The following is a 13,950-nucleotide window of genomic DNA, read 5'->3' as shown; positions in this document are numbered from 1 at the left end:
TCAGGGTTAATATCAAATCCTGAACTCTGATAAGGCTATTACCTCAACTTACTTGTTTGCTTTCTGGAGAAAACTGCCCTTATATCTTAGGACTGCCTAAATATCACACTGACCCAGATATTACCAACACCTCCTGTGATGGAGTAAAACCAAAAATCAACAGCAAAGTGCAAAAACAGAGTTACAATTATCAAAAAACCTGATAAAGATCGACATGAGGTTTGAAGAACATGAAGTGTTTCGTGCTACACTTAATGGTATAACACATGCAAATAGCTCTTTAATGAATAAATGGAAGTGTGGTACTGAAACAAGGTGCGAGCGATGATGGTGAAATGCTCTCCGATGTGTATGTCTGTGTCTCTCTACCCTTTGAGATTGGGAGCAACTACCTAAGCTAATTCAAAAAGACTTGTATCCCTGGTCGGGACAAACCAAAGTCGGTTTCTATTGCCGGCCCTTGATGTTCAAGGCTGCAAGGGGGTTGATTAAGATCTAACAAGAAGGGGTAAGCTGTTCTTCGCATCACGGGCTTCGCGTCGTGCGGTGTAGGGGGGGTCGCACATGCTGCCTCAGAGTTGAGAATCACGGAAGAGGACGAGTCGCAGTCACTATGACAGGCACGCGTCTCAGGAGTAGTTTCAGAGAGCTGCTGTTGCATTCCAAGTGCAGTAGTTGCTAAGCTGCCAAGCCAATCACAACCAACGGATAACCCCTCGGTTGGAGTTATCGGAGTAGGTTTCTTCAAGGTTCTCTGGCGTTTGCTATCAGCTACATGGCCAGCCTCCTCAAAAGGGACTTGAATCGGGTTCGGCGCGACTCGTATGCTTGATAGAGCACAAGTAACGCCCTCCTCTACGCAAGACCGACCTGCACTTACACTCTTATATTGGTGTTGCCCACCATCGTCAACAACGAACAATGAATCCTGAGCCACGGAAATATTCAGGTCCAGGCGATTACGCCACGAAGAAGTATCTAATGCCCCGACAGTAGATCGATAGTGATTACTTTGAATGCTTTTGGATGGATGGTGCCCGCTCTGCTTCAAGGACCCATTGGACAGAGACTCCACAGTTGAGCTCTGACTAGTCATGCTCTGATCATCTCCACTATGAGGAGGTGACGCGAAGTTCGTTTTGGCCTTGGTACCCCTCAAAGCTCTTGCCGCTGAAAAAAAAAAAAAAAACAAAAAAAAACAAAAAGTTGGGAAGGTTAGCTCCAAGAAAGAAATCGCATAATTCGAAACTTCAATCGCACATCGCCACTATGACGGACCTTCGCAGCTACGAGGTCCACTTCAAAATGCATTACAATCAATGCATTTGGAACGTACCGCTATCATATGCACGTGCAGCTTCTTCCGCGGTATCAAAGGTTCCCAACCACACGCGCGTCTTCTTCCACGGATCTCGAATCTCAGCCGCAAACCGACCCCAGGGCCGCTTCCTCACACCGCGGAAGTGATCGCCCTGGTCGGCTTGGTGTGCCTTCGCGGTAATCCCCACACCATCATCACCTCTTTGCGCCATCACTGCACTCTCTCTCGCACTTAACCCCGTTGCAGCAATAAGTACTCCCGTCTCAGATTCGTTCAATCCAGATGAACTCGCACTCAACCAGACTAAAAATCGATTCTCTTACTCCCGCCAAAACAAACTCTGCATCGTAACTTGAGGATGGCACTCGTCTCCACTATCCACGAAAAAAATCACCGGGAGAAAATGAAAACAAGATACTAAACCAACCAACTCCAACCAAGGAGCAATAACGGTGTCTGTCTGTCTCTCTAGCAGGCTTCAAGCCTTCCCACTTGGCATCTCCACCCGCTACACTAGGCTCTCTCTCTCCTCTGTAGACAAAGTGTCTCCTAACCGCTACGTTTCTCTTGTTCTCTTCTTCCCACGCTAGCTTCCTATCACCAGTCCCCTGATCACAGCTCGGGAAAATCTCCCACTCTTTCCCACACTCTCTCTCTCTCCCTCCCTCGCCCGCTCACTCTTTCAATATCATCAAACAATCTGATGCACAGCCAATGTGAATAACGCGAAAAGCCCAAGACACAAACCCGGCAGGCGAAGGTGAGGATACGAGCAAGGCAAGGCAAGGCAAGGGGGGGATACTAGTAGAGCTGGAAGGGTAGTGGAGGGGAGGGGAAGAGAGAGAGAGGGTGGGGAGAAGGAAGGAAGAGGACGTAGGGAGGAGGGTGTGAGTGACAGTGAGTTGGTGGGTGAGTTGAGGTGGGATGGGAGCGAAGACGGAGAAGAAGGAAGGATGAACCTGCGGAGCATGAGAGATATGAGCTTTGTCATCTTCACCCGAATAAACTACTAATACAACTGCTCCCCCGAACCGAACCAACGCAGAGAGAGAAAGAGAGAGAGAGAGAGGCGGGCAGGGACAGGGGCAAGGGGAATGGGAAATGGTGGAGCCCGTCTCCGTCTCGTCTCCCAGCTCGCAACAGCCAGGAACCCCGGTCGCCCATCCCGGCCCGGCCCGGCCCTCACCCGGGCCCCACATCCTGTCGTCAGCTTGCTGTACGAACAAACGCGCATGTCGCAGGGGAACTGTCGACGAGAGAGAGAGAGTTGGGTGGGGAGAAAGGAAGCGGGGAAGAGGGTGGGGAAGCTATCTCCCCTTCCTCCCTCCCTCTCTCTTTCTTCGCGTCCTCGTCGTCCTCGGCCCCCCTCCCCGCGGGGGTTCTCCCATTCCTTTCTCCCCGGGTTTGCTCCCCACCCATGCGCGTCACGCTTGAATCCCGCGACTCCGACCGACGTTGGGCCCGACGTTGGACCCCTTTGAATGATACTGACTGACCAGTCTCGCTTTTCTCTCCTTCGGTGGGGGCAAAGAAGAGTCTAACTAGCCCTACTAGCCCTAGCCCGAGAACTAGCCCAGCTCTGTAGACTAACTGTAGACTGTAGAGAGTATGTAGACTGGAGGTGCCGGTGAAGCCGTGTATGGCGGCTCAGGGTTCCTATCTATCTACCTACCTATCTATCTTTCCCAGCCCGTCCCATCCTCCCTCCCTGCCTCGCTCCCTACCTACCTGCCTGCCTGCCTCGTTTCGTCTGTTCCCTCCCTCTCTCCCTCGCTCCCCTTTTGTTTTGTTTTGTTTTGTGTTGGCCTGGGGTTCTACTCATTCGTCCGATCCCCATGCTCCCCCTACCTGCACCTTTTGTGCTTCCTCATCCGTTTGCTGTGTGTGTGCTTCTGGTAGGACTGGTGTCACCTGCCTGCTGCCCTTGTTGATCAGGACCCCCACCCCCTTGAACCTGACCCAACTCAACCCTTCCTGGCTGCTTCGCTCACTCTCTCTCTAGGTCTTTCTCACCCGGTTTTTCTCTGCCATCTCATTCTTGTTCCTTCTTTATTTGTTTATTTGATGTACTATTACAAATTCTAGCTATTTTATATATTGGTTTCACTTATATATAGTAGTATATATACATATATATATATATATATATATATTCATATGTGGCATCCATGCATGTTCATGTGCAGCTATATCTGATGTAATTGTATTTGGTCAAGTGAAAAAGTTTGGAAGTTGAACACATGATCATGGAACTGTTTTGCTTGGAGTCTATTGTGCAATGAACACAAAGTGCCAGAGACTGGTGACATATGCTTTCATCCAGGCTTATTTTCTCCTTTTATTTATCTTTTTGGTAAAAAATTTGTTCCTTGTATTGTATTTCACACAACATGCTTCATTTGAAAAAAAGTTAAATTAAAAACAGGTGCATATGATTACACATACACACACATGTACATATATATATATATATATATATATGTACTTAATAAACCACTGAGTTCACTACCACATGGACAGATTGAGCATGAAAGCAACTGACCCTGGCCAACCACAGAAGCAGCAGCAGCAGCAACATAATGCCCTTGGCATACCAGAGGCAAGGATCATTAAAACCCCCTTGAACATCCCACAATTAGCAAGTAAAATACAGTATATATATATATATATATATATGGAGCAGCAATCAATTCCCATCGAGCTCACTGATCATGTTTAAAATTATGAGTATATTTTATTATGATGATTTAAAATAAATAACACAGTGGTTATGATGGGGAGTCATTTGCAATGATGTTGCCCCCCTGGACTTGGAGCCATGATTTTTGATGAGCACCAACAAAAAGATGTATTATCATCACCATCAACATCCACAGAAGAAGAAGCAGAAGAAGAAGAGAGAAGAAGAGAGAAGGGGAGGGGGCTCCCTCCTGAACCTCCAACAACTAAGGCAGATAGATGATGCTGAAGCACTCACTGCTCTGCCCTGCTGCAGTGATTTATTAGATTACCCCCCTTCTTTCACACTTTCACTCTGTCTGTCTGTGTAAATATCTCCCTCCTTGCTTTCCCTTTCTTTGCCCTCCCTTTCATGGGTGCATGGAGGAGGAAGGAGGGAGGGGAGGGAGGAGGAGGGGGTTATAAAAGCAGTTGACTGCATGATCCAGCAGGGAGCCTCTCCATTCATTAAATGCCCTGGAGGAGTGATGTCAAATGCCCCTTTGCCAGGTTTGCAGTTCTATCATGTCAGCACCCCACCCCCAATACACACATCCCTCTCCTTCTCTCTCTCTCTCTCCCATTCAGCCTGGCGTTTGCATGCATTTTGTTGACATTGGTGCTTGCAGAGTCTTCCTCTGCTGCTGCTCCCAACCAAACACCTGCATCTACAAAGGCACAGTGGATGTGGACCTTGCAGGACCACTGCATAAAAAATTAAAAAAAAAAAAAAAAGGACACTACCTTGGATTCACATCTGCTGTTGGGAAGGAGTATTTTATGCTTCTCTCTTTCTTTCTTGCCCTGCTCCCTAAGCTTTTTTTACAAGGAGATAAGGATCTGTTACTGCCCCTCCCTCCATTTGGTTTATGTCATTTTTTTTATTTTTTATTTTTTTTCAATCTTTTGGTGTGGTGGTAGGACTAGAATGTATGTCTTTGATGGTCAAAATAATATCATTAGTATCACTCTGCATGAGGTGGAAAAGAGAGGGAGGGAGGGAGAGAGAGAGAGAGAGAGACATACAAGCATTGCCAATCATACTTGATCACATGTGGCCCTCAAGGCTATATTATTCCCTTTGTTTTTGGGATTTTTTGGTCAATATTAAGAAATAATTCGCACACATTTGAGTTCTTAATTGTTGCATATGTATATTTTGTAAATTTTTTTCTGGAATACATGGATATCTAATTACTACATAGCTTGAAAAAAGAAAAAAGAAAAATTGCAACAATTTAATGCTTCACAGAGAATAATAAAACCCATAATATTCTTTTTTTCTGAAATAAGTAAATAAATAAATAATGTTAAAGTTGTTTACAACATCACCCTTTGCCTTCTAAAAGATCACTGCAAATATGATCTTAAGTTACATTTTCAAAATGTGAAGATTATTTTTCAACATTATAATTATCAATGAATCATTGTATGTATATAAGTATGTATGTATGAGTACATGAAATATAGTTATATATATGACTATTTCAATACCTCCTGGAAATATAATTATTCTTAAACTGTCTTAATTAAAAATCCTTTCATGACAGATTAATGACCACATTATATATGAGCATCATGTTCTTTGCAGCAAAAAACTGATGAAAAGCATTTTTCTGTGCCTCTCACTAATTGATGACACCAAATTTAATACTAGTAGTATTCTACATAATATAGTGTAGAATTTTCTTTTATTTCTTTGTAATGTTTTTCAACATTACTTTTTCAGATTCTGCTTACACACATAAAAAATGTAACTACTATCGTTTTTATTAAATATTTATAATTTAGAATGCACTTTCTAAGAAAAATGTTGTTGAAGAAATGAATGCATGTTTCACAGGGGTATTTTTCTTGTCAAAGTTGAGATGTTCAGTAAGATCCATATTACTGGAAAAGAGAATGGAAATTAGTATTCCAAGGTAATATTCCTTTTCAACATTTTCTTCACAATATGAAGTGATTTCTTCACAATATAAAAACTATTTGTCCTGATATATATATTTTTATAATTCCTATTTTTTTATCTTACTTTTGTTGTACGTACATTTATAGACACATGTACACAAAAAAAAACTCCCTGCAGAGGAAGAGCCTCATGCATGGAACTTGGATAAACAGTTGTTGTGTCCTAAGTGGACTTCAAGCAGGATGTGTTTGCCAAGGTCCATTTTGAGCCTGAAGGGGGACCCTTTTTCTATGTCAAAATGGGGGCTATGCAATTCCACACCTACACATTATATATGCCTTTTATGCAAATCTCTCTCTCTCTCTCTCAAACATGCCCTTTCACTGAGAGGGCCACCATTTTCAAAGAGGGTGCCATTTCCAAGTCATCCTCACCAACCCGGTCATCAAGAAAGGGACTTGTTGTGCCTTGAGCCCGATGGACACCATGTGGCTGTGAAAGAAAGGAATAAAATTCCACCTTGACTCCCTCATTTTCTATTCCCAGACCTTCATCTCCCATAAAAGTCCACAACTTTAATTTTGTTTGATTTTACCTTTTTAATGAGTTTCACAATATGAAATTTGGGTAGTTTTTGAAGTGTCATGGAATCTCAAAAGCAAAAAAAAAACAAAAAAATCATGTGTTTGTATGTGTGTTTATATATGTGCATATATATATATATATATATATGAAAATAAACAAACTACTAGAGATAAGTGCATCAGCTGCCAAATATAAGAGAGGGGGACCAAGTGAAGCATGCAAATGGGGGCTCCCAGAAAAAGATGCTAACCAATTAGAACAAGCTAAAGGTTGAACAAGCTTCTTCATGAGAAGAAGTCAAAACTCTCTGTTTAATAGATGTATATATAGATATTTTAGATGTATCAATCACAGTATTACTATACTTCTGCCACCGTTTGTCTTGCTTTGACCCAAAGTAATATGAAGAAGAGAACCAACCAAACAAAGATAATAATATGAGGAAACATGGGATGGATGTTGAGTTGTGGGACCAGCATAGCAGTGTGGCTGACGTGGCAAGGGGATCTCAGAATTACCGTTGACCTGTTTTGGGTCAGTGGAAGGATTGCTGCAGCCACAGAACCCCCCCCAAAAAAAGCTCTACTTCTTTTTCTTCTACTTGCAGCTCTGCTGCACCACCCAGAGCCTGCCACTGCCCACGCACGCTCCCCCAAATCTCCCCAAAAACATTACAAAACAATAAAATAAGCTTCGCACATATCCTTTTCCGTTTTTCGCCACTTCCCCCATATCTTTATCTTTCACTCTCCTTCCACAGAATCCGGACACAAGGAGAGAGAGTGGCACCTTCTTAGATGCCCGCTACCCACACAGGGGCCTGCCCTGCCCCTGCCCCTGCCCGCCTGTCTGTCTGCTCATCCTCCTACCCGCACAGTGACAAGTGTCGAGCATTGAGGATTACACTACTACTCAAAATCGGTAAGCCACTGTGGCACTCACTTAACAACTCCCCCCTGGATTCTTACATTTGATATTAATGGCGTGTCTTTGTGGATAGGTGTGGAAGAACAAGAGTGGGTTTTTCAAGCCTCCTCCTTCTCCTCTATGGGTGAAGAATCACTCTGCTTCAGAACCCCGTGTCAACTTTCACTGGGCAGGGCCCACCCACCCCGGCCCTGCCTCAGAGCAAGAGGAAACAACCCCCCCCCCCCCCCGTGTGTGGTAATGGCACACTGGCACCCCCTCTCAATGTTGATATTTGCTTTGCTTCTGAACACCCCCACTTCCTTCCAACAATTATGCAATATTACGAAGACAACGACAGAATATTCTTCGTTCTACTCCCACACACGTTTTCCACTTCTGATGGGGCAGACCTTTGCACCCCGGAATCGATCTATCCATTCATCCATCCACCCCATCCATACGAAAGGCTTGTTAGTAATTAATTGTATTCACACTGTTCCCAACCCTTGTCTCAACTGGATATTTACTCAGTCTAAAATGGGTAACTAGGTGCATAGTCACTGCATAGTATCACAAGCTTTGTTTGCACAATGATGAGAAGCTTTTTATCAAATGGGGAAGTATCCAAAATAAGATGATTCTCCATATTAAAGCCCTGTATGCAACATGCTATTTGTTTTAGATTAGCAATTGGGTAAAAATGGGGGCAAATGGTGGAATTTGATTCCAAGGAGATGCTGTGGGTGCTGAAATGAGGACAGCGGAGACGTAGTTCACAGACCAAGAGAAATAGCAAAATTGGAAATACCTGCATATGGCAAACTCTATACAGAACTGTGAGTTATAAATAAACATAGTTATACTAAGTAGAATCTCGAAATAAGCAGGTAATTACAATTCGAATAATTCGGTGACACACCTATACTAGGAAACGGTTTTTTAAATACAAATATAAACAAGAATATTATTCAACGTTTTAAATTGTTTTTCTATAAAAAAATGTCATGTTTGTTTCATGGTTACTATATATATGTGTATTTTTAAAAAAAATTATTTTGGATCTCGAACTTTATTTATATTGGTGATTCCCACAGGAGGAAATCCACTTAATCCCGATGCCTTTTTTATATTCATTGAATCGAAGTTTATTGTTTATGCTATGAAGGCATTTTACCACCAGCTCTACACGCAGTCATGCAAGGATAACTATGCAAAAATCTACACAGAAGAATGTTTGAGCATATGCTTTCAAATTGTGCGACAAAGATCATTTCAATTCATTACATTCAATCTTTATTTTCAACCTTTGCAATATTTTATTAATATTTTTATAAAATGGATAGTTACCTCTGAGAATGGATGAGAGCATTTCAAAAATCAAATAGCAACTATTTTAGGTCTAATGTGAAAAATTTACAAGTTCTGCTAGTTGTCATTGCATCACACCATTTTAAAGAGGTTGAATATTGAATCTACAATATTTTGCCAAACTGAAAAACAACATGACTAGATATTTTATTTTATGGTTAATCTTTTTTAATTAAAATTTATTGCTATTACTGTCAATATGATAATCCCCCCCCCCTCCCCCCTCCCCCAGGCCTGAAGACCTGTTCATATGAAGTTTCTTTCACCAGATGAAGTAGAAAAGTACATAAATGTATGTTGATTTTTTTTTATTGTTGCTGTTTGATTTCTTCTTCCTTTTAGTATATATCATTAATAAACGAAATGATAAACACATTTATTATTGAATGAATTGAAAATAATTGATAAATATTATTTAGTGTTGACTTAAAGTCAACGCACTTTTCAAAGCAAGATATTCAAAACACATCACCTGTTTCCTGCAGTTTATCTCTCAATTCTTAATCTTCAATATCTTTGTTCAATGACTGATTTTAAACTGAAAACTAATAAAATTGATGATACACCTTTTCTTTTCTTTTCTTTTAATCATATTTTTAATGGGAGCTAATCAGTAACAAACAATTCAAATTTTGGTTCCGACATAACTTCAGCTACTGTTTGAAAATATCATATAGGTGATAAAAAAATAAATAGTTTATATTATTTATTATAAGACTTATCTAACCCTCCATCACATTTCATGAATCTGCAGCAACACCTTGTTACACTGACTCCATAATTTCGAAGCCAACCCAAGTTGACTCTGCACTCTTGTTTCCAGCTCAGTTTATGAAACATTAAGAATCAAAATAAAATATAAAATATTTAGTTAACAACATAGACAGCTTCCTGGTGAATGCAACAAGCAAAATGTATCATTCTTGTTCCGTTCTTTTTTTCTTTATTGTTCTCTTGTATTTGAAAGGAATAAAAAGGATCACTTGGGCTAGCATTCAAAGTCAACTGCTAACTCTACTTTTTCAAACTAGTCCATTCTACACAAATCCTTCCTTCTAAGAACCCAGCATGATTCACTGGAATAAATACAAAGAAGATATTTGTCGTCCTATTCTTTCAGTTTTCCTCTACAAGTGTCATCAGCATGTTGTGTCCACAACTGTGTAGCTTGTTGAGCAGCTGACATACAGAAGAAGAATGCTGACATGCTCTCTGCCTTTAATATACCCAAATATATATATATATATATATATAAAAAAGTGAATGAGGGAAAACAGGGACACACACACATACACACACAGTCTCTCTCCCTCTCCCTCTCCCTCCCAGTGCTGTGGAGGGAAGGGGTGGCTTCCATAGGACCCTTCCTTGTGTCCCTTGCTTTTAGGGTTTGGATACATGGGGGAGAGAAATTCCTTCCTTCCTTCCTTCCTTTTCCGTTTGTGCTTTCATTGTTACTCCACTTCTGAAGTCCCACAAAAAAATAAAAAAAAATACAAAATGTAGTTCATGCAAATTCTAATTCATGATTTTGTTCATGAAAAGGGAAATAAAATTTTGACATAGGAGAGGATTTGTTCACTTTTTTTGCTATTTATGTCTTCATTTCTTGTCTCTTGTGTGAAGTAAATAAGACTTCTACGTTTATTCACCTTTTTTTTTCACCTTGAACCTCAATGTATAGCAACATTAAGAGAAAGAGGATATCAAGGATGAGCTATCAAATGAACATGAGCAGTCTGTGGAATATTACAATGTATTGTAAGTATGGCCAACTATAAATAGGCTGTAATAAAATGATTGGGAAATACCGAGTTTACCAACTGTATATTCATTCAATATCTTATTTATCCTCATCAAATAATAGTGTTGACGATTGTGTGTATATATGTACAGTTGTAATCACCTTGCGAGTCAGTAAGTATGGCTAGAAAATTGTTTATCATGATATTTTACTATATATATGTAATATTTCTCATACTACTATTACTACTTTGAGAGAGATCATAGATTCAATATTTGGTGCTTTTATAATAAAGCTTTTGCGAATGATACCTCTCAAATTTATTCCAGAGGGAAACAATTTCCTAGTTTGGTAAGATGTACAATGAGGAATCCATTGCACCAAGGTGAACCCCTTTGTTTTTATTTTTTATAGCTCCGTCACAAAATATCCCTCGACCTCGCCTCTCAATTTGGAACAACAAAGGAAAGAAACATAGAATAAGGAACATCCTCACTATACGGCGGAAAATTTCCCACAATCCAGCCTTATAATTGGAAAATCCGTGTGGCGGGGTTGATCCCATCCACCCCCCTTTGATTTTGGCGCCGTGTTGGGCTCATTTTATAGAGGGAACAACAAGGGGGGGAGAAATGGGGATGGGGATGAAGGGCCATATTTGGCACCTACCAAGACCAAATATTTAATTAGGAAAGAATATGGTGAGGAGAAGCCATGCAAATATATAGCAAGTAAGAAAGAATGAAAGAAATAGAGAGAAGGAAATCTTGGGCGGACGAGGAATTTGGGGCAAATGGGAACAAAGACTCAAGGGCAGGCCTATTAACAAAAAGGAAAGGAGATGAGGTGGGGGGCAACCCAATAATGGAATGAATGCTTGAAAGGCAAAAGAGGGGGGGGGGGTGTGAATCCGATGGATGCCGAGATGTCTCACTAAAAGGGGGAAAGGAGGAGGATGTGAAGTCTTCCCTAAGGAAGGAAAGTTGGGCTTACTATAACAAGACACGTGACCCACCCAGGATCGGGAGGAGGAGGCACCATCGGACGGCCGCCACGCCTGGAGGCATCTCAATCTTCAAGAGCCTAGATTTCAGAGTGCCATGGGGCCAGGACTGGGCTGAGCTGGACTGGCGAGCGGGCCGGGCTCGTTGTTGAGGCGGTTGGTTGCGCTCGTGGGGCCGGCGACGCTAGGCGTTGTCGCATTTGGGAAGAAGCCGGGTCTCGATTCGCGGTTAGGGTGGGGGGGGGAGACGGGTTGCACGCAATCCCGGCCCACTCCCGTCACGTTTTGACGATGATGATGATGCCCCACTGCTACAGTCCAACGCGAGCTAGCGTTGCCGTGTGAATACGGAGGTTTTCGAACTAGTTTCAACAGCAATTGCGTACTGTTAGTAAGTGAGTCCATCGACTTGTTTGCTTCGTCGTCGTCTTCTTCTTCTTCGTCTTCTTCCTGTTGTAAAACTGCTGCTGCGGCTGCAGCATGGTGTCGCAGTGACTCAACAGATAAACCGTCCCCTGGTTGCGTCAATCGAGAGCTTGAATGGTGGCGAATGGGAGGGGAGGGAATTTCGAGGATGCACAGACAAGCAACAGCAGCAGGAGCAGCAGGGGAGTGTGCTACTGCTGCGGCTGCCTGGCTTCACTCGGAGCACAGATCCCGAGAGGGGCCACCCCCCCTCCCCCCCGGCCGTCACTCCCCTGTGCCCTCAAACGAAGGCAAACTACACTTCCTCATCGTTGTTCGCCCCTTTTCAAGACAACTGCTGCGGCACGCGCGGACCCCACAGTTCCGATTCCGTGGTTTAAAATAAAGTTTCCTGGGAATGGGTTCTAAAATTGCAAGCGGGGGACATTTCCAGTGCGATGAGGTGAGTTCCTCGGGCATTGTGTGGAGTGTAGTGTGCGGGAGCGAAGCTGGCGAAGGCGAATGATTCGGTGGGTATATTCAACGTTATTTCCTTTTGGCTTCCCGTGTGTGAGGGCTTCTTGGGTGTTTGTCAGAGCATTTGGTTTGTTGCTGCTCTGCTGCTGCTCTCAGAGGGTATTTTGTCGAACTGAATACTCGTCTCCCTCCCTCTCCTCTCCCCCTCTTCTCCACTCCATTCCAATCCCCTCCCAACAGTTTGCAAGGCTTGACAAGATTGCCTTGAGATCTTCCCAGCGCTGGAAGAACCCCCGCCTGCTTCTTCCTTTCTTGTTTTTATGTTTTCGGCTCCACGGCGCGAGTTAAGAAAGCATCTCTGTCCACTGCTCACTGTGGGTCGTCTGGATTCTACCAGTCTTCCTCATACATGTATTAGAAAACATCACATAATAATGAACAAACCCTACACATAAAATCTGTACAAAAAGAAAGCAAAATACAATTTAAAGAAGTGATGGTTTGCTTTGAGGGCAATTATCCTCAAGAGGCTTCCTACTGCACTGAGATGAAGAAAATGATGAAGAAGAAAACTGTTTTATTTAATTATTTGTTAATATGTTTGTGTTATTGCTTTTAAAAAGTGGGCCGTGAATGTGATTTCCTGTTGACTTTGGAATGCATGTAGACTAGGAATGGTTGATTATTACATGCTTTGCAGCATTGGAATGACTAATGAGATATGTACACATCTGCAGAGGATAACATAACTAGTGTTTGAATTCAATTATTATTTATAAATAAAATAAAAATTATTATTATTTATTATTTAGGAATTTAAAATTCAAAACCTATAAGAACTATTAGAAAAAAAAGAAAAAAGAAAAAACTTAAATTAAAGGTTGAATTATCAAATAAAATTTTATAATTAATTTTTTTCAACTTCTACATTAACAACAAACAATAAAAATAAAATAAAATAAAATAAAAACTTAGACTTTTAATAATTTTGATATATATGAACATATAATTTTTTAATGAATTTTGAACATGCTTCTCTGTACGTTTTAATAAATCCACCTCCTTAGCAGGACATGACACACATTTCAAAAAACAACATCATTAATGTTATATGAGAAAAAAATTAACTCATCTTTACTTATCATAATTATTTGGTTTGTAATTCTTCAAAAAAGCCAGTAAATAGAATTTTCTTGATTTTATCTAATCACAAGTTTTGAAAGTTGCAATTTTTTTTTCTCTCTTCTAAGTATAAATACCATCTAATATTTTTTTGTGGTGCAATTGGTTGATTCAATTTTAAAAAATAAAATTATTTTTTTTTTATTTTTATTTCTTATATAATTATACTTATTAAATATTAATTCTCAGTTTTTTTTATCAACATTAATATGTCAATTTCACACATAATAAATAATATTTTAAAGTTAAGAATCCAAATGTTTATTTTTCAAAATTAATATAATTCAACAACAGAAATAATTTGATGTTAGAAATTATTTTATAATTTT

General features: G+C 40.9%; 1 protein-coding gene across 1 annotated transcript; it reads right to left on the bottom strand.

The window, feature by feature from the left end:
• Positions 1-220: 220 nt before the first annotated feature.
• Positions 221-2,293, bottom strand: LOC112278431 (uncharacterized). The gene is made up of 2 exons (XM_024511914.3): positions 1,337-2,293; positions 221-1,170 (listed from the first exon to the last, which is right to left on the bottom strand). The coding sequence occupies exons 1-2, from the start codon at positions 1,530-1,532 to the stop codon at positions 398-400; spliced, it is 969 nt and encodes a 322-aa protein (XP_024367682.1). The 5' UTR covers positions 1,533-2,293; the 3' UTR covers positions 221-397.
• Positions 2,294-13,950: the final 11,657 nt, after the last annotated feature.

Source organism: Physcomitrium patens, chromosome 25 (assembly GCF_059467195.1).
Source record: "Physcomitrium patens ecotype Gransden chromosome 25, ASM5946719v1, whole genome shotgun sequence".
Taxonomy (NCBI): Eukaryota; Viridiplantae; Streptophyta; class Bryopsida; order Funariales; family Funariaceae; genus Physcomitrium; species Physcomitrium patens.
Note: the sequence above shows the minus strand (reverse complement) of the source record. Positions and strands in the feature narration are given on the sequence as shown.